The sequence below is a fragment of the Lytechinus pictus genome, chromosome 6, assembly GCF_037042905.1.
Source record: "Lytechinus pictus isolate F3 Inbred chromosome 6, Lp3.0, whole genome shotgun sequence".
Classification (NCBI taxonomy): Eukaryota; Metazoa; Echinodermata; class Echinoidea; order Temnopleuroida; family Toxopneustidae; genus Lytechinus; species Lytechinus pictus.
Genome location: NC_087250.1, coordinates 22794490 through 22816095, shown reverse-complemented (window position 1 = coordinate 22816095; position 21606 = coordinate 22794490). Strand labels below are relative to the sequence as shown.

The following is a 21606-nucleotide window of genomic DNA, read 5'->3' as shown; positions in this document are numbered from 1 at the left end:
TATCGATGAAATATCATTTCACCGTGAAATAATGCTAATAATGTGAAAGGTGAGGATGTATGCATGCTAAATGGGTTTGTAAAAATATTTTATGCACCCGCATAGATCCGATTAGAACGGATTCTATTGTGATGTAGGTACAGTAGCAGATACAAATTGCGAGTGTACGTGTTGTGATTTTGCTATTCAATGTGTAAACGGAATTGTCACTTTTCCATGTGTACAAAGTCTATGGGGAAACGGAATTTCCGTTTTCTGACATGCTGAAACAGAATTTGAAATTTTCTGAAACGGAAAAGGCAATTTTTTGAAACGGAAAATCACTGTCCCTAGTTATGTCATAACCTTGTTCATTGAATGAGTGAACTTCCTGGGCTTCAGAATAACAATAGACAAATGATTTTGCACCTTTTTCTCGAAAGAAAACAAAATTAAGTCATCATGAATAGTAGGGGGCAAGGGGCGCTGCACAGTGGGCCGGGGCGAAACAAAAGTGCGCCAAAAGTCATTTTGGGCAATTTCAGATTTTTAATTTTTGTCATGCCCAGCTGAAAGACAACACTTTGAAGAATACTTCAGCAAAATATTTCATTCGGGAATTTGCATAGAGGTTAATTTCCTACCTCAAATCGTAAAATGTGACATTTTGCGGAATGCCGCCTATAACTATATGTAGAATTTTACAAGCCATTTCACAGGAGGTTTTTTATGTAGGAATCTGAAATGGCACCCACAAGATCCTGATATTCTTTTTTCGTGTGGAAGGGTTCAAATTAGATAAAAGACACATTTCAGGAGGTTTATAGGATAATTATTCCTCGAAATAGGCTGATAATCCATGTTTTTTGCATTAACATTAGAAACCTTTGGATTTCGGTGGATTTCCGTTTAAATTCTATCATCATTTTGCTAGATTTCTAACCTTTAAGTTGATACCAAATTTAGCTGCCGGTTTTTGCCCGTTTTCATGTTAAAGCCGATTTTACTTGACACAACACCCCCAAAACCTGTTCAAAAACGGTCATTTTCATACCGCGCAGTCATCGCAGGGCACCGTGTGGGGTGTACATTGCCGTTCATTTTTGCACGGCGAGGACGATTCCCCTTCCATTCCATGAAATGACATGAATTCCGGGCATAATGCAAACAAAATATAGGTTGATTACGCATATTAGGGTTACCCGCCCCTCTTCCAGAGATAAAAGTTACTTGTAATTTCAGCCAAAAGCCCTCCTCATAGTAAAACATTTGTGGTGTTATATACTCTGCGTTTTACCCAAGTCTACGCCGCTTGATAAAGCACGGTTAATATTTTTCAGATTTTTAAGTTTTTTTATTTTTTAAATCTAATCATTTTGATGCCATAAAATTATTTTCAGGATCTCATACACACTTTTAGGCATGTGAGAAGCATAAACCATCATTCACTCTGGTCAATCTTAAAGTAACACATAACTCAAAGTTTATATACTGCACATTGTTTAGCGTAATTTGTCTTTTCACAGATAGGTTTTAAGTAGCCAATCAGAATTTGGTATCAAAGTGACGTCATATCGGCTTTAAATTATGTTCTGTCGATTCTACGCCCAAAAGTACCCTTAATCAACAAATTGAAATAATAAAGTATAACACGGTATATAATTTTGGTGCACTTTCAACTCATTCTGGCCCACTGTGCGCTGGTCCAACAACTGGGATCATCCCAGTTTACAGGGACTGTCTCAGTTTTCACAGATTTCTCCATGTTGTACACAAGATAAGAAATCAAGCACTCACACTAGTGCGAGGTTAGCTAGATACTAAATAGGAAAGTTCATTCACCTATCAAGTGCCGACACAAATCAAGTGAGCTAGTCAATGTAAACATATCAGGTTTTATTGCAAGATAATTGGAAGATTGCAAGTCGTGAAAAATAGACGGTGAACAGGGGGGGATTGAGGTCACTGAATATATTTTTAGCACTCTCAATCCCTGAAATTGCTGTCTATGTCCTGCAGGGGTAAGCGAAAACAAAAACTGTCCCCATAAACAAGGACAATCTCAATTTATCAAGACATGATTTGTCTTGGTTTATGAGCATATCCCTTGTTTTCTGGGACAATCCCAATTTTCAGACCAGCAGCTCTATTGATGAACCACTAAAACATTGAAATTTGTGCATTTAATAACATATAGGGCAGCTGATCGTTTATGACGTCACAAATCCAATCCAAAACTTAAAATTCTAGTTACTTTCTTGATCTTAATGGATTTTCGTGAAAATCTTTACCAATATTTTTAATTATTTTTTCAGCCATATGTACAACAAACTTTTATTGCAATTTTTCACGTTCCTTTGCTAAGAACACCACAAAGACTTTCTACACCAAAAATTAGAATATTTGGAGCTTTATTTAGGTAATTAGAGGAAGAAGTATGATTTTGCATACTAATTACGCATAAATTAGCGTAGTCAGTTAATAGCGATTTGCATGAAATAATTAATACAGAATTTTGTAGATTACGTTCCAGGCAACCTGCGTGCCAATTTTCGGCGCGATCGATGGCCGTGATCTCAAGGGGGGAGGGGGCCTGGAGTAGTAGTAGTAGTAGTAGTAGAAGTGGCAGTAGTAGTAGTAGTAGTAGTAGAAGTGGCAGTGGCAGTAGTAGTAGTAGTAGAAGTGGCAGTAGTAGTAGAAGTGGCAGTAGTAGTAGTAGTAGTAGTAGTAGTAGTAGTAGTAGTAGTAGTAGTAGTAGTAGTAGTAGAAGTAGTAGTAGTAGTGGTAGTAGTAGTAGTCGTAGTAGTAGTGTAGTAGTAGTAGTAGTAGTAGGAGTAGTAGTAGTAGTAGTAGTAGTAGTAGTAGTATAGTAGTAGTAGTAGTAGTAGTAGTAGTAGTAGTAGTAGTATAGTAGTAGTAGTAGTAGTAGTAGTAGTAGTAGTAGTAGTAGTAGTAGTAGTAGTAGTAGTAGTAGTAGTAGTAGTAGTAGTAGTAGTAGTAGAAGTAGTAGTAGAAGTGGCAGTGGCAGTAGTAGTAGTAGTAGAAGTGGCAGTAGAAGTAGTAGTAGTAGTCGTAGTAGTAGTAGTCGTAGTAGTAGTCGTAGTAGTAGTAGTAGTAGTAGTAGTAGCAGCAGCAGCAGCAGCAGCAGCAGCAGCAGCAGCAGCAGCAGCAGTAGTAGAAGTAGCAGTAGTAGCATTAGTAGTGGCAGTAGTAGTAGTAATAGTAGAAGCGGCAGTAGTAGTAGTAGAAGTGGCAGTAGTACTAGTAGTAGTAGTGGCAGTAGTAGTAGTAGTAGTAGTAGTAGTAGTAGAAGTGGCAGTAGTCGTAGTAGTCGTAGTAGTAGTGTAGTAGTAGTAGTAGTAGTAGTAGTAGTAGTAGTAGTAGTAGTAGGAGTAGGAGTAGAATGGCTTATCATCCAATCAAAATCAAGAAAAGTTGTCCGATCTGACAGCTTTATGGGACCAGAATGTTGATGAAATCCTCCCCAGACCATTTATTTATATTGTATTCCTTGACCACGCCCATTCTCTATCTATCAGTGACTATGACAACCAACTTGAGGTGTATGCCAAGTCACTGTGGACATGCCAGTGCACAGGGCAGACCGGCCTGACCTTTGAGGAAGCACAAATGTCGGAGGTCGTCGCCAAGCAACGTCTTCAAGGTTTTCCGACCCAGTTTGAGAAACCAATCCTGCAGCATGTGCATCACAGTAAGTAGGGGCTCGGCGTGCTCGATGAAGCTCAACTTGGTCTACACTTGCCATTGAGGCGCATCGGTACCATCTACGTAACCTAGGTTTAATCTGGAAATATTTATCAAAGTCTGCGACCGAAAAGATAGTACATGCCTTGATTTCCTCCCGCCTTGATTTCCTTTTGTTCAATTTACCGCAGGCTCAGTTATATAAGCTTCAGAAGCTTCAGAATGCAGCTGCTCGCATCGTCACTTTGTCAAATAAACGCTCTCATATCACTCCCATCTTGAATTCGCTGCACTGGCTCCCTATCGAAAATCGGATTATCTTAGATTTTGTTGCTTGCTTTTCATAGTATTCTTGGATCAGCACCACAATACAGTCTTTCAGTTATCAATTACTACAGACCAAGCAGGTCTTTGCGCTCATCCACTTCTGGCTTCCTTGTTATTCCAAAAGTTTCAAAAACCTGGGGGGGGAGATAATTTGCTTTTGCATGCCCCACTTTGTGGAATAGCCTTCCTAAAGACATACAAAAATGTACCTCTGTTTAAACTTTAAAATATCTTCTAAAAACTTTTCTATTCAACTCTTAGCTCTTTATGCGCCTTGAGCACTCTACAGAGTGGATTTGGCGCTTTATAAGTCACATAATTATTATCGGGCAATTTTTTTTTTTTGGGGGGGGAGGGGGGCTACTGACTTCTCATAACCAACTGTCTTAATCTGCAGCTTAGGATAAGGTTTATCATAAGAGTGAATTGGGATTTTCCGGGGCTCTTTTGAGCTTATGGGGGGCTGAATGCCCCAGCCCCCGTGCAATTTTTTCCCTGGTGCGAGGAGTAATGGATGAACAAGTTTGTATATTTTCATGCTCTTGATGCTATTACTTTATTGAAGTGTCTAGATATTTTATTTATTTTCCACCCGTGGGCTGGATGTCCCTCTTAAGCCACAGCCTGTTCTTCAGAGGGGTCCAGTACTCATACATTTAAAAATACAAAAATCCAATAGTAAAAATAAAGACATAAAGGAAAACATAAATCGACAACAAAAGTAATATACGTACATGTAATCCAAGACAATGCTTAGGTACTGCTATAACTTGATGTGGACGAATATCTGAACAGGCACTCATTAATTTCACATCCCAAAATGTGTGATTATGATCTGTGTATGGTTTCATTACAGGTGCAAGTTCATTGGAAAGCCTGGTGCAGGAGATTACACATATCCTCAATTCAACCTTTGCTCTTGGAGAGAAGGTCGAGCTCAAGGTCAAAGTGAAGGGTCGATTGTAAGTAAAATTCAATACATGTCTAATTTATCATGATAAATTTTATATTTCCAAAAGAAAAGCAGAATTCCAATGAATACATGTAGAACTGCTGCTTGGCTTGTTCTTGTTCTAGGGTCAATGGATAGTATTATTAAAATCAAACATGGTGTTTATCGATAAACAAATCATTTAACATCTTGGTTAAGAGTGTTAATGAGATCAGATCAATGAAATATTTGTTGTGCATCGTTGAAATTAACTTCATTTTGATTTCCAACTATTCATTTCATTCATACTGCTTTCTTTACGTTTTTCTTTAGATTCAGAGGGGACATTGTCAAAATAGAACGAGACAGCTCATCGGGGGTAAGTGCACTGAATGTGATGGTGATGGCGTTGTGCTGGTGGTGGTCATGAATTCTATGATGATGGTGGTGGTGATGATTATGGTGGTGGTGAAACATTTAGTAGTGATCATAAATATGGTGATGATGGTGGTGGTGGTGGTGTTGGTGGTGGTGGTGTTGGTAGTGATCATGATAGTGGTGGTGGTGGTGGTGTCGGTGGTGTTCATGATAGTGGTGGTCATGATAGATTCTTCAAACAAAAAACATGTCATTAAAAACTTCTCATATGTTGACTATTTCAGGTAGCAAGCGTCAGTGGTTCGCCCTCTAGTGACAAGGAGAACCATGGAAACTCGTCTGATGAGGGACTATCATCCAAGACCAAGAAGAAGAACCAAGTATGTAGAATCATTACTTTTTATGCGATTTTTTATCCCTAACATTCATAAAAATGGCAACAGTCACACTAGTCTCCATCACTTGTCAAAGTTGAGCAGCAGCCAACGAAACATGAACTCTCTTAATACAGTTTCAACCACTTCGTGAGACAACTGATCAGTCAACTCTATTAATTTCTCCGCGATGACGAACATCTTCAGAATTATTTTTCAATTGTTGCAATTTGTTGCCAATTTAAGTACTTTAAAGAACATAATCATAATATTGGAAAGAAAATGATTCTGATTTTCCAGTTAGTTGCCTGAGGCTTAGGTGAAAAATAAAGAGCTTTCCTTTCAAGTGACAGTTGACGCCGCCTTCTGTGCCCCCGGAATTTACTCTCCTTTTTATCTCCTTTTTTGGCTATAATATTTTGAGAGTGTAGTTTGTAAGTACAGCATTCTTTTATAGAATGATATAGAAACTATGGCAGAGTTAAATGTATTTTCATCATTGACTGATGTTACATGGCAATGCAGTGTATATTTGATCACTATTTATATTAGTGCTGTAGCCGAACTGCTTTGTTTTTTTTTATTTAATTTTTAAAATGAAAGTAGAAGTGACTCTTATTTTTGTTTAAAGATTAAAATAAATAAAAGAAAGTTATGCAACAATTTTTTATAACTATTCTTTTTAGAAACAAAATTTATTATAAATATATGACATATCTTTGTCGAGATTATCTGTTCGAGGGTCGGCATTTCCTTATTTTATATTAATAATTTAATTTTAGCATTAATAGCCGAACCCCGAACCGAACCAAAGTTCGGAAAAAAATTGCCGAACCCTGCCGAACCGAACCCAAACATGCCGCCTGACTTGCAGCACTAATTTAAATATTCAAACTGGCAACCTTTTTTTCTTTTTCTTTCAGAGCCCAGTATATAGGTACAGCATCCAGCTGGAAAATGAGGAGAAGATTATCAGCTCAATTCCTGGCTCTGATCTTATGTGAGTCCTATTCCAGTTATAAAAAACCTAGGGGAGGGGGTGTTTCACAAAGATTTAAAGTATACTTAGAGTCACGCTTTAAGGGATGGTCCGGGGTGAAAGTATTTATAGCCTATGATTCACTGAGCAAAATGCCGAAAATCTCATCAAAATCGGATAACAAATAACGAAGTTATTGAATTTTAAAGTTAAGCAATATTTTGTGGAAACAGTCGTCATGAATATTCATTAGGTGGGCTGATGATGTCACATCCCCACTTGCTCTTTTGTATTTTGTTATATAAAATTAGTTTTGTTCAAATTTTTTCCTCCAAGAACTAGAAAAATTGGATTGACAACTGAATAGTGCATTAGATATTTATTGCTGCAAATTATTTCATTATAAGGGAGACATATAATTCACACAAGTATGAAATAATAAAAATATGATTTTATGTAATAACATAAGAAAATTGAAAGTGGAGATGTGACATCATCAGCCCACCTAATGAATATTCATGACGAATGTTTAAAAAAAATATTGCTTAACTTTAAACTTCAATAACTTTATTATTTGTTATCCGATTTTGATGAAATTTTCAACATTTTGCTCAGTGAATTCTACTCTATGTATTAAGATATAAATATTTTCAGTCCGTACCATCCCTTTAAATGTCTAGTTACCATGGAGTATAAAAGACATGACCACATTGGTCAGATCATGCAAAGAGCACGCGCACTATTGCGTATTGATCAATTAGATTGCGCGTTGCATATCATGTACGCGTTGGCATTTAAAAAGAGATGAGTGTGACTTAGTGTAAAAAAGGTTACGTGCATATGGTGTGTAATGCACAATCTTACTTATTGGTAACGCAGGAGCGTGTATCGTGATAGCAGGATTCGACCAGTGCGGTGATGCCTCTTATACTGTACGCAACTGGCAATTTAAGTGTGACTTTAAGTCACTTTTAACTCTTTGTGAAACCCCCCCCCCCCCCATCGTTCGAATCTCTGCAGGACCAGAAGATGGTCATGTAAACTCAAATGGGTTGATTGTTTGATATTCTTTATACCGAGTTCCCACTTTCACTATTCGCACAATTGAACTGTGTTCTTAATCGTAGTGATCGTATCATGTCATATATCGTATCCGATCAGATTACTTGTGGTAATGGTATTGATCATAGAAAATGTGTGAATGGTAAAAAAAAATTGCGAACAGTTACGAAAGGCCAATCGTGGTGTTCACAACGGATCGAATGACAGTGAGAACAAGGCGTCAGATTAGCAACAAACCTTGATGTCTTGATTATTCATTTACATGTTTGCTTTTAAATTGTGATTTTCATTAGATCTTGTGGAAAGCAACAAAATATCCTTTAGTTGGTTGGGGTGAACATGTATTTTCTTTCAAATGGGAGACAATTTTGGTGGCCGCCAAGACAGGTTTAACTGTATTTTTTTCTTTTGATCTCATAAAAGACGTTGCACCCCACTGCCGCCAAGGGATCTCCTAGAAATCTTTATACGAAGCAGCGCTCTTCAAGCAGGCAACAAACCAAACAGTCCGTGGATCGTTCACGATGATCTGGTCAGGAAGCACGCCCTCGTTGGTCGACTTATTCCATCTCTTCTCTCCCCAACAAGGGTAAGCATGAATTTGATATTCTACTCTTCAACTTAAAGTCACTATGCCTCAGTCACTTTGAAAAGTGCCACCTCAAGACTTGTATTCCAGCTGGACCCACTTTAGAGGTGGTCGCCATTTCACGGTATTATTAAAGGACAAGTCAATTTCAATTTGACTTCCATTTAAATCGATTGCAACTCTTTGTAAAAGGGGGCCCTGAAGTAAATGTTGTGTAATCAGGTTCATTCAGTCCTTCACGTTTATAATTTCGTGGAGCTCTATAAATCGCTCTCCTTATTTTTTTGAGGAGCTCAATTGAGCTCCTCAGAATCGCTCTCCTTGAGGAGCTCAAATCAATTCAATAAAATACACGTATGATAAATTGTAGATTTTTCTTAACATCGTATATGCAATAGCTGTGTAGCTATTAATTAATCTGTGGTGAAACTAGGCCTGGGTCAATACGTTTACATAATATCGCGCTCCTGCTAAAAAAATTTAAAAAATAAAAAATTGCTAAAATTTCACAATTTACATCTTTAAATCCATGAAATGGCCATCTATTTTCCATAATTCCTTGCCATGAAAATCTACATATGGGACTACAATATTTACCGAGTTTAAATTCAAATCAGAGTCGGGGAAAGAGATGAACATTCTTAATTTTTCTGATAGTTTTCAACTAAATTAAAATAATTTTTTTTTAGGAGCGCGATTTTTTGCTCTCCTTATTTTTTTTTAGGAGCGCGGTAGAAGCGCCGGCGCAATCGCACCCCTAAAAAATGATGGTCTGGTTCATTGCCATGCATCCACAAACCCCATCGCCTGGTCCTACCACCGTGCAAGTCTTTAAAGCTCTCGTCTTTATTTTTTCCACCATAGATATCTGCGACGGGTCTAAAGCTTGCCGTCAAACGCGAGTCGGCAGGAAACCAGCAACCGGAGACACCGTTAAAGAGGCAGAAATCAACAATCAGGGAGGGACCGAACCCCACCGTCCAGATCACGCCACTTCAGTTTATCCCTTCACCAGAAAAGATCTTTTTGGATCACTCGTATAGTTCACCTCCTCATAAACAGAATGCCTCGACGAAGCGATCATCAAGCAAATCGCCTAAAAAGACGACTTCCTCCCCAGATAAGAAAGACAGAAAAAAGGACAAGAAGGCTAAAGAAGGGTCAAAGAAAGAGAAGGATGTTAAGGAGAAGAAGGAAAAGAAGGAGAGGAAAAAGGATCGAGAAAAGAAAGCTAAGAAGAGGAAACATCCGGAGGAAGAAAAGTCTTCCTCAGAATCGAAGGACAAGAAGCAGAAATTGAATAATGGAAGGACTAAGCACAAATCAAGCAAAGACAGCGATGATAATGAGGATGATTTCGTTTTAAGCAAATTAGTGCCTCAGAATAAATCTCCAAGTAAATCAGTGAGCAAGAGCAAAACGCCAACATCGAACTCCAAGAAGACTTCACCAACTAAGTCCCCAAAGAAGTCAGAGAAAAAGACTCCCGCTAAAAGGAAGTTAACAGATCATTTTAAACCCATGCCAAAAAGTGACTCCTCTAAAAAGGATAGTGAAGTTGGTGAAAACCGAGAGAAGGTTAGAGAAAGTGAAAAGAAAACGAGTGCAAGTCCTGTTAAGGAGGTCAAGACTGAAGCACAAAAGACCACAAAGAATGATGTCCCAAAAGAAAGTGTAAAGAAAGTGGTTGCGGAGAAGAAGAAGGCGACCCCAAAGAAGAAGATTAGTGTAAAGACTGCGAAACTGAAAGTTGTTACAAAGAAACTAACCACTTTGTCATCAAAGGAGGAGGTTAATGTCAGCACCACGCCTAAAAAAGAAACTGCCACACCTAAAAAGCAGGTGGCCACGCCTAAAAAGGAAGCAACCACGCCCAAAAAGGGAACGGCTACACCTAAAAAGGGAACCCCAAGGAAAGCAACCCCGCGGAAATCCAGTCCGGTGAAGAGCGTCTCTGGCAAGACAGCCACACCTAAGAAAGCTTCGGCGACACCCAAGAAAGCTGCAGCCACGCCCAAGAAAGCTGTGGCCACGCCCAAGAAAGCTGCAGCCACGCCCAAGAAGACACCAAAGAAAATGCCTCTGAAGAAGACTCCTGCTAAGAAAACCTTAGCAAGCAAGGTCAAGAAGGCTAATGTCAAGGTCAGTGTATGGTATCTTCAAAATAATCATCAACAACTCCCTCTTGCCGAAATATGGTTTGATGGAGATTTATAAAAAACAATTTCAGATTTAAGTTACCTCAGCCTCGGCAAATGACCTTGTATTTTTTGTCAAGACTTGGGTGTCATTGTCTTGAAAGGTACTGGAATAACGTTGAGAACAGTGGTAATGCACTTGGTAACCCTCACACTACGTTCTTTTATTTAAATTAAGGCATTTGAGGTGAGTTCTCAAGGCATTCACCTTCATCACCTTGTTATATGTGCATTTCAAAGTTAGCTGATTGGTTTACAGAGAAATGCATGTGAGTTTGCCCATGTCAAATCTTTCTGGATCACAAAAATCTTTTTGACTTGGACATAATTTGACTAAGAAGATGTAAATAGGACATGTTGCATATTCTGGGCTGAAAAATGCTTCAAATTTGGCGATTATTGGACTCATAGAAGGTTGTATTAAGCAGAGTGTACTGAATCGCTTTTCTGCGAGGGGGGGGGGAGAGTGTTTCCCAAAGGTTTAAGTCTTGAAACTTTGATTCCCAGTTGTATCCATTATAAAAGGCATCACCGTAGTGGCAAAATCGTGCTAAGGACGTGCGCTACTGGGTATTAAAAAGATTATGCGTTAAATATGTGCACGTTGCCATTTAAGCATGATCCTAAAGCCTGTCTCGCTCTATGCGATTCGTTGCGATCAGAATTTCAAATTAGTGACAACATTTGATATGGATATTCCAACTAATGTATTGCGGATCAGAGTTCAGAATAGTGGTAGGACTACTGAAATCAAAATTCAGTCCAGTTAGAGCCTCCCTGAATGAATAACAAATTCAGTTCCAAATCGTAATGACGTCATAATGAGGCGCGGTAGCTCAGTCGGTAGAGCGGGGGATTCGTATTCCGGTGACCCGGGTTCGATTCCCACGTGGTGCGCTAGTGCCCTTTGGTAAGGCATTAATCCTCAGTACCAGGTCCTTCGGAGAGGACCTTAAGCCGTCGGTCCTCTGGTTGCTTGCTTACAAGCATTCATGCTTAGCAATCAGGTAAAAAATCACCACCACCACCACCTAATCTACAATAATCGGCTGCAACTTGAGGCCGCTTTGGACTTGTTCCGACCATAGGGCTTGCCGCAAAGTGAAAACATGATTTTAGTTTTCCTAACAACATGCCAAACTTTAAATAAAATAATTTTACTTCTTGGAACTTTCATATTTAATGCAAAATGAGATTTCTTGAAAAATCACATCGCACAGTGTGAGACAGGCTTAAGTGAAACACTCCCCAGGAATATTGACTTGTGAACTAAGAGTCCCTTCTATAGTGTGTTTCACCGGTAAAGTGTCATTTTTGCGTGTGTATAATTCCAACCTAACTTTTATTCATTTGATGTAAGATTTTGGAATACCAACCTTTATTAGATTCTGACAGGGACAATCTTTGATTTGAATCTCACATTAGGCTTCACCCAAGGCTTCTCCGAAGAAGACACCTGTCAAGGCTGCAGCCAAGGCCACTCCAACCAAGAAAACTCCTGTTAAAAAGACTACCTCACCGACCAAAGCTTCGAAGTCTCCTGCAGCATCAGCAAAGGTAAAAGTTTATTGAAGGGGTCATGTTTCATAGAACTGATCATGAGTTACATGCCATTTTGTGAATGACTAGGATACGTTCTTAGGTGCAAGTTAGGTCCATACGGGCGTATTATTTAGTACAAGAAAGGGTCTTTAATCTTGCACAAAATCGTGTGAAACTAATGAAAAGTTTACGAAATAGTTCCAAGGAGTATGCATTAAGCCAGGGGAGGACCCAGGATTTTCCGGGGGGGGGGGGGGGGCACATATTCCAAGGAAAATTTGACAAGCCAAAAAAATGTTTTAACTAAAAAGTGAAGGTCATGTTGTTTCGCGTTCTGCAAAAAAAGTTTATATTCCCAAATACAATAGTTGGTGTGATTCTGAAAGGGGGATCCTTGTGTATTAACATATTTTCATTAAAAATATTTAAATTGACTCTCATGGAGGGGGGGGGGGGGGCTCGGGCCGGAAATGCCCCCCCCCCCTTGATCCTCCACTGCACTAACAGTTCAAATGCACCTTGATTCTTATCTAACCCAATGTATATATTTGGATTTTGTTGTAAAGGACAAGTCCAGCCCAACAAAGCGTTGATTTGCATAAAAACGAGAAAAATCCAACAAGCATAACACTGAAAATTTCATCAAAATTGGATGTAAAATAAGAAAGTTATGACATTTTAAAGTTTTGCTTAATTTCACAAAACGGTTAAATGCACATCTTGGTCGGTTTGCGAATAAGGAGACTGATGACGTCATCCACTCGCTATTTATTTTTGTATATGAAATATTCTAATTGTCTCCTCATTACCAAGTGAAACAACAATTAATTCCTGCCTGAACATGTGGAATTAGCATTGTTTAATACTATATTGTTCAGTCAAGTTGGTCCTTATTGTCAAATCTGTAAAAAATGAAATATTGTATAATTCAAACAATAAAAACAAAAGAAATAGTGAGTGATGGACATCATCGACTGACCAATTTGATTTTTCCCTATTTATTCAAATCAACATTTTTCTGGGGTGGACTTGATCTTTAACATTTTTTGCCGGTTGCATTTAATCGCTCTTTCCTCAATGGACCTGTATGATCCAAGGATTTTAGGAGGGTTTTTTTTCCTAGTAAAATGCTGTAAACCCCTCATTTCTGATCGAATTGGTGTAGGTAAAATATCACCAAGATCCAAAAGCTTGATTTCTTGCCTGCTACTGTAATGTCATAGGCCCATTTGTGTTGACTCTTGATTGATACAGAAGCACCTGAAGCAGGCAACGCTCTTCGATATCACCAAGACGCAATCTGGGCAGAAGAAACCGATCTATGACAAAGATAACTCACACATTCGGGATCGTCTCTCAAAGACAGTTTCAAGCCCAAAGCAGCCACCTATCGCAATAAAGTAAGTATCATGTCATTGTATTCTGAGGTATATTATTTCCGTTAAAATCAGTGACATAGAATGCCCTTAAAATCTCTCTGAATTGGAATTCTGCGAACCATTTTATCTTCATTTTATCTCTGTAAGACACATTTTGAAGCAATATCCAATGAGAAACGCTGTTTGACAGCACATTCATTCAACCAATGAAAATGTATTAGGTCGGGAGGTGTGGCGAGGAGGGAGATTTTGCAATATAAAAACTTGCCTATTTTTGAAGCAATATCCAATGAGAAACGCTGTTTTATGTAGCACACTCGGCTCATTCAAACAATGAAAATTCATTCTGCCAGGAGGTGTGGCAAGGAGCGAGATTGCGAAGATAAAATTTGATCGCAGATAAAATGTCAAAATTTGTCTGAGAGATAACTTGTCATCCCAGAATACCAACTTCATTTTAAAAGATAAAGTAAAAAGTTTAAAAGATAAAAAGACTCTCTAATGCCCTTTTTGTCTCCTTAATTCAAGTGTTGCTGTTGCATGTCTTTGGTCTATATTATGTTTGTTCCACTTTATAATTATGTTTGTCATTTTGCCTCCGACAAAGATTCTGCTAGGATCGAAAGCTTAGGCCCCTTTTGACTCTCTAAGATAAAAAGACATCAGAAATACTACCCGTTGGGAATTTAATAGGGCTTAATTATCCCATTAAAGCAGTAGGCCTATTGTTAATCAGACTTGCTTCTTTGATCAGAGGGTCTTTGGTTCAAATCCTAGCCATGGTGTGTTTTCCTTCAGCAAGAAATTTATCCACACTGCTGCTCTCGACCCAGGGGGACGTTTCATAAAGCTGTTCGTAAGTTAGGAGTGACTTTATGAATGACTGGTGATTCTTCCTTGTGGTAAATGATATTCACCATTAAACGTTCGTCAGTGATTATTCAGCGTGGTTCACCAGTCGTTCTTAAAGTCGCTCTTAATTTATGGACAGCTTTTTGAAACACCCACCCGATGGGATGAATGGGTACCTGGCAGGATTGTCCCATGAATGCAATTTTTCTTTACATAGGACTATTCAGTGTACAGAACATATTTGAAAGCTTTTCTCTTACATCCAAACATGCTAATTGAATTCAAGAACTAAAATGAATCCTGATTTTGGTTTTTGCTGGAATGTTTTCTTAGACTACTCAGGGCCAAGAAGTTAAATGATAAGCCGACATACAGCGCTCTACTCCTGAAAGCAGCCAAGATTCTCTCTGAGAAAGAGTGTCAGAATCTTAGATCGGAGATCAAATACGAGGTTTGGCAGAAGTTTTGCAAAATCAAGGAGAAGAAACGATGGTAAGTTGGCCCTTCTACGATTAACCCTATCTAGGCCGGGGGGGGGGGGGCCTCCAAGGTCCCCCCCCCCTCAACAAGCCGCGCGATATTTTCGCCGTGCAAATTTTTTTGACCGAGCTGCTCGCTGACTTTTTACTTTCAAGTCTTGTGCAACTTTTGAGACCAATTTTGCGTCACCCGGGTACGCAGTTCCGAAATTACGCAACGTTATGTAAGTGCATGTCAGACCAAAAATTGCTCCAAAACGTGATTTTGTGTACAAAGTCAATGTAAATTGTGTTTTCAACCAAAAATCATAAATGTATGATTATTTCTAGTTTTACTGGTCTAAATGTATGTATTTTATGCTGTTTATGATCTTAGAAGAGTCCCTAACGAATTTCATTGAAAAAACAGTGAAAAACAAAGGGTAAAAAAAACAAAGAAATACATAAGAAATTGCAAAAAACAATATGATACATAAGGAATTGATCTGATATCACAATATTTTAATGTAAACTTGCTAAGAATGCCACAAAGAGTTTCTATGCCAAAAATTAGAAAATTTTGAGCTTTATTTATGGAGTTAGAGGAAAAAATATGATTTCGCATACTAATTACGCATAAATTAGCATAATTACTTAATAACAATTTGCATGAAATAAACCACTATACAATTTTGGAGATTATATCCCAGACAACCTGTGTGCCAATTTTCAGCGCGATCGACGGCCGAGATCTCAAGGGGCGGGCCTGGGAGGCCGCTCCCCCCTGCTATATGAACTCCCAAAATACCCCGGCCTAGATAGGGTTAAAAGTACTGGGCCCCATTGCATAAAAGTTACTATTATGGTAACTTTGCCATCCAATGGTAACTACCATGGTAACGCTGATCAACAGCCAATCAAAATCAAGGATTCCATGCAAGTTACCATTGCATGGCAACGTCACCATAATGGTTGCTTTTGTGCTACGGGGCCCTGATGGAATAACAAATTACTTGCATTTAACATGGCTAAGCATAATGCTTTAACTCGTATTCAATTCACTTTTAAGTTTGAATCTGAATAATTTGTTATGATATTTTGATATGCTTACGCTGAAAATTATATATTTCTTTGATACAAAAGTTGGCGTGATTAAACAAAGATATGTTTGCGAGTTTCATTTTTATATCTGAAGTAATATTTCCCTGTTGTTTGTTGTATTATCTTGTCATATTGTTTAATGCCTCTTTGTCCTTTTGTCTTGCATTGTATTTTGCTGTTCTATGTCATTTTGATGTGTTTTTTTTGTTTGCCAATAATATTGTATTTATGTTATTTTGTATAATGCATTTTTCACTGAAATAATTTCTCTTATATGCAGGAAGCAGATGACGCCAGAGGAACGACAGAAGGAGATGGATGCAAAGAAAGAGGAGAGGAAGAAGATGATGGAAGAGAGAAAGAAGAGGGAAAATGAGAGGAAAAAGAAAAAGAGGATGGAGGAGAGGGAACTCAGGATGGAAAGAGCGAAGGTATGAGATGATTTCATCGTGGGATAGGCAGAATTTGTGGAAAAGGGGAGAATGCAATGTGGACTAATGTTCAGGGACCCCAGCCCATCAGGGAAAATCATTTTACTTTTTTCCAGTCAGGGAAAAATCTGGGAATTTGATATAAATTATCTCAAATCAGGGAAAAATGCCTGAAATGTGGGGGAAAAATCAGGGAATTTTGATCAGCCCAAAAGTCAAGTCAGTCAGACTCTGTTATATTTTGTTGCATATCGAAACAACATTCATTGAATGACTGGTTATGGTGGTACTGATTAGTTTTCCTTTATTGTTTTTATACTGAAAATGCATGTAATTCACTGCAACATCTTCGAAAAGATGCAGAACCGGGAATGGGTTTAAATAATTATCAGGGAATTTTAAAACTTCTTCAGGGAAATATTAGGGAATTTCTTTATCTTGGAACCCTGATGTTGTACACTAAACTATGCCATTTCCATGCATAGTGGTATAGGGATGGAGGCAAATTTTATCTTTCATGCATAGGAAAGGATGTGATATTTAGCATTCTATACAGGAAAAGAAGCAATTTTTATAGCATTGCTGTGTAGGAAAGGATGCAATTTTTACTGTTGCTGTTTAAGGAAATGATGTGATTTTTAGCATTGTTGTATAGGAAAGGATGAATATTTACCATTGCTTGATAGGAAAATATATGCAATTTTTTAGCATTGCTGTATAGGAAAGGATGTAGTTTTCTACATTGCTTTATAGAAAAGAATACAATTTTTACCATTGCTTTATAGGAAATGATGCATTTTTTATCATTGCGTTATAGGAAAGGTTGCAATATTCACCAAATATGTGTAGGAAAGGATGCATTTTTACAATTGTATAGGGAAGGATGCATTTTTATCTTTGATGCATAGGAAAGGGTGTAATATTTTGCATAAGTGTATAAAAAAAGAAGCAATACTTAACATGCATTTACTTTGTTTTGTTCAATTAGTATTATTGTACAGACTTTTTAAAAATCCCTTTCTTTGCTTTTTTTTCTTTATCTTCTGACCTTCATCTTCTGACCCCCTCCCAAAAAAAAAAGCGTTTTGAGAACCAGGGCCCTGTTGCATAAAAGTTACCATTGTGGTAATTTTGCCATCCAAAGGAAATTTGCATGGAATCCTTGATTCTGATTGGCTGTTGATCGTTACCATTGCAACGTTACCATACTAGTTACTTTTATGCAATGAGGCCCAGGACTTGGACCCTGTTACTTCTTCTAGTCACTAATGGTTGTTGAATTTGTAAAGAAAAAACAAAGAGAGACGTAAAGAAGTCTGTACTTGAATATCAACCATCAAGTGTAACTTACAATTTGTTTTCTTCTCTATCCTCATCACTCCCACACCCACAGCGCTTTGAGGACCAGGACTTAGACCTGTTACCCCTCCCGGTCCCGAAGCCTGTTCCAATGCCTGATGGGATACCAAACCCTCTCTTTGGTGACGTGGCGATGGTCGTTGAATTCCTGGATTGTTTCAGTGGTCTCCTCATGCCCAACGATCCGTACCCAGTCACTGCAGGTATGAACATTTGCCATGAGGGAGCTTTTGCAACTGCGACGGGGACAGATTCTACAACATAGAGAATCTATGGTCTAAAGCCCTTCATGACAAAGCAGTCTGTCGAAAATTGATAATCAAAACAGCAGTTTCGTCCTGGGGCCCGTTTCATAAAGCTGTTCGTAAGTTACGAATGACTTTACGCACGACTGGTGACCCTTTCTTGTGCTATATGATATATTCCTATGTAGCTGACTTATGGATAAGAACATGTTCCAGTCGTTCGTATAGTTGTGCGTAACTTTGCGAACAGCTTTATGAAACGCCACCCTGGACTGTCTACTGACCGCACAGAAATGTTAGTGCTGACAGTGTGCCAACCGGTAATGTGGCAGCGATGCCTAATGTTACACTAATGCACTGCTTACATGTTGAAATAAATGTTTTGACTTCACAATCCGAAATATGTGACTTGGCTTACTGTTAGCGCTCTGTTGGGCTTACAACGTTTATGTGCGGCCCGCACTGGACTCTTGACAAACGACATTTGAGTTTTTCCTTAGCTCAGAATTTTACGACGATCATCTTTCCCGGTTCACTAGTGTTCGTCAAAGACCTGTAAGCTGTCCACTGTGATTTAACGGGCATTTTCAACTTAGAATCCGTCCTCGTTGCAATTGCGAAAACTCGTTATTTTATGAATCATTTTATGAATTCTAATCACATTCTATAAATTAGCAGAAGTCAATCCCGAATGAAATACAGTAGCTAATGGCACTTGTATACACCCAAGAGGCTGTAAATTTTTCCATTTAGAAAGATGGCTATGGTCATGAAAAGGTGTGTAGAACATCTGTCACTCTTTACACTTTATGGGAAATCTGGAGGTAGTATTGAAAGCTTAACTCATAGGCCGTATGCTGAAGTCAGGTTTAACTTAGACCATGGTCTAACTTTGTGCTAAAGTTATGGAATGCCAAAAATGTCAAAATTTTTCTTACATTGTATGTTTCTTATATTTACTATGTTCCTCTTTAACTCGTGAATGGTGAAGAAAGCTATGTTATTTATCATTTCGAAACAGTGAAGAATGATTTGAGAGAAAAAAGATCTGATGCATTGAAATTCTACTGTTAGATATTTATGCCACTATTGGCTATCCATAGTTAAACCACATCTTTAAACCAGAGTTTAGATTAAACCCGACTTCAAAATACGGGCCGTATAGTTGCAACAAATGATTTCTAAAAATGAAATAATTAAAAACAATGTCAGTTATTACCATATCATCATAGCTCTAGTTCTACATGTACATGAAGTATAATTACGTAAACTTAAATTTGTGACATCCAGCTATCTCAGCTGAAAAGTGAGCACGCCAAAGATCGGCAACACACCAATAATCACATATGGGACTGTATTATTTGTGTGGCAGGAATGTTATTTTTATTTAGCTAACATTTTAAACTTTATGCACTTTATATGAGAATCATTTGGCACATACTTTTATTTTCTTTTTTTATTTGGTACATCATTTATAGAAGAAACTCTAGAAATGGTATATTCTGTTGAACTTCATTTTCAGATTGTTATAACAAATTATGCTACGTATATTTGATCTTTGACTAAAGATGCTATCTTCATAATCCCATATTCTAAAAGAATTTAAATTAACATTTATTTTTTGCAGATTCTTTGATGAAAGCTCTCGTTTGTGGAAAGGAAGGCTTTGCTTATCTAGCCAGGGTTCTTGTTATACTACTTAAGACACTTCTTCAGGATAAAATCGCTGAGGTAAAAATGATGATGATAATATTTATAGTGCGCCATATTCCATTTATGAAGTATTTTTATGCAGAAGGAGAAGGGGGAGGAGAAGGAAAAGAAAGAAAAAGAAGGAAAAGAAAGAAGATGGAAGTAGAAGAAATCAAATCTACCTCTTCTGATTCTGAAGAAGAAAAAGAAGGAGGAGCAGGAGAAGAAGAAGGAGGAGGGGAGAGGGAGAAGGAGGGGAAGAAGGAGGAGGGGGAGAAGGAGGAGGGGGAGAAGGAGGAGGAGGAGTATGAGAAGCTGAGGATAGGAGAAAGGATTAGTAGAAGAAGAATAACAACAATGATAAGTATTTTGTTGGACTACTTGGACAGTTTTCTTTGTAAATTAGATATCCATGTCTATTCAATTTCTATATAAGTAACATATGTTTGTTTCTTTGTTTTGTATAGGTCTTGCTCTTATACCAATGGAAAGCAACCTTGTGATTATATTGCAAAGACAAAATAAAATATATTCTATCTTCTATCTTGTAGAAGAAAGACAGAAGGAGAAGAGGAAGAACAGGAAGAAGAAGAAAGAGAAGAAGAAGAAGAAAGAGAAGGAGAAGAGGGGCATTTTTCCTCAACTTGCAAAAGCTTCTCTTAATGTTTCTTGTCTTTGCTTGCTCAAGTTAAACATTGACTCCAATTATGCAAAGATACAGAAGGCCATATTTACATCATCTACATTTGTTTTATTTTTTTAAATGTACTCATTTATTATTTTTGGATATTCTGGGTTGTACACGGTTCTGTCTACAACTCCATATGTACTAAGTTTTTTAATTCAACCTATCTAATTGCCATGTACCTGTTCCAACCTTCTTTTACCTGTTTGTCATGTATGCCATTCAGGATTATACAGAATTGGACATATCTCTTTCTGAGATTCCTGTCAACATGCATACGTGCAGCGAGCTTCTCCGGTTGAGTCTGCGAAAGTCTGACGAGTTTGATGCAAGTGATGATGATCTGAGTAGCAAGTGCAGCAGTGACATCAAAGACAACGATGACGTCGATGTGGTGAGTGCAAAGTCTTGACTGCATTTTGCAAGTGAATGCAAGTTCTTTTGATGGCATTCTGAGTGATAAATGCAGCAGTGATATCTAATATCCATGCTATGCAAAATGTTTGGAGAAAAGTTTGCATTGAATGCATTCTGTTAATGCCATTTATTTTAAAGAGTGCAGATTGTGATTGATTGCAAATTATATTTGAATGTAGGATTGTGGGAGTAATTATGATTGCAATGCTTATTTTGATAATTTTTGCTTGCAGCCTCAAGTCTTGATTGAATTATTAGTGAGTGCAAGATCATTTGATTGCTCCGTACTTTTGAGTGCAGGATTTGGATTGCAAGTAATATTTGTGAATACATCTTTGAATCTAATTCTAATTTTGATAACATTTCCTTGCAGCTTCAGGACCTGTTTTAACAATCAATGCTAAATAATTTGATTACAAGTTACATTTGAGTGCAGGATTTTGATGACATAATATTTTAGTTAACAAATTTGAATGGAATAACATTTGCAGCCTTAGGATGCGATTAGAAAATAATTTGATTGTCAGCCACATTTGATGGCAGGACTGTGATTACAAACCAATATTTGTAAACTTCAACATCCCTGCAATTCTGATATTGATTACATTCCCTTAAAGCCTCAAGATCTGATTGAACAACTGGAATCTTGCGAATTCTTTGAGTTGGAACCGACGGAGAAATTGACGATCATGGTTTGTTTGTGTCATCGTATCTTGGCCTCTTACGCAGTCATTGAATTCATGGACGAGAAACAGCGCCAGGCAGCAACTCTATGGTAGGTTTTGATTTTTAATTTTATTATTTGTTTGGCGTCACCTGTGCCTGCGAGGCGAAAAGCAAACTGAATCACTATGACCTGCAGGTCTCTCCCAATATAACTGATTGGGGGGAGTTAATTGATTATTTGTTTTAATCCCGCTAAA

At 38.0% G+C, this 21606-nt stretch overlaps 1 protein-coding gene across 1 annotated transcript in view; it reads left to right on the top strand.

The window, feature by feature from the left end:
- LOC129263108 (tyrosine-protein kinase BAZ1B-like) overlaps positions 1-21606 on the top strand; it is a 44714-nt gene that overhangs the window by 4757 nt on the left and 18351 nt on the right. Inside the window, exons 2-16 of the mRNA XM_064101220.1 lie at positions 3519-3691; positions 4868-4973; positions 5276-5321; positions 5605-5700; positions 6618-6694; positions 8159-8324; positions 9189-10466; positions 11948-12079; positions 13319-13464; positions 14629-14787; positions 16135-16285; positions 17679-17847; positions 19517-19620; positions 20493-20660; positions 21301-21458. Of these exons, the coding sequence (XP_063957290.1) occupies positions 3519-3691; positions 4868-4973; positions 5276-5321; positions 5605-5700; positions 6618-6694; positions 8159-8324; positions 9189-10466; positions 11948-12079; positions 13319-13464; positions 14629-14787; positions 16135-16285; positions 17679-17847; positions 19517-19620; positions 20493-20660; positions 21301-21458 (3129 nt within the window). The remainder of the gene's footprint in view (positions 1-3518; positions 3692-4867; positions 4974-5275; positions 5322-5604; positions 5701-6617; positions 6695-8158; positions 8325-9188; positions 10467-11947; positions 12080-13318; positions 13465-14628; positions 14788-16134; positions 16286-17678; positions 17848-19516; positions 19621-20492; positions 20661-21300; positions 21459-21606) is intronic.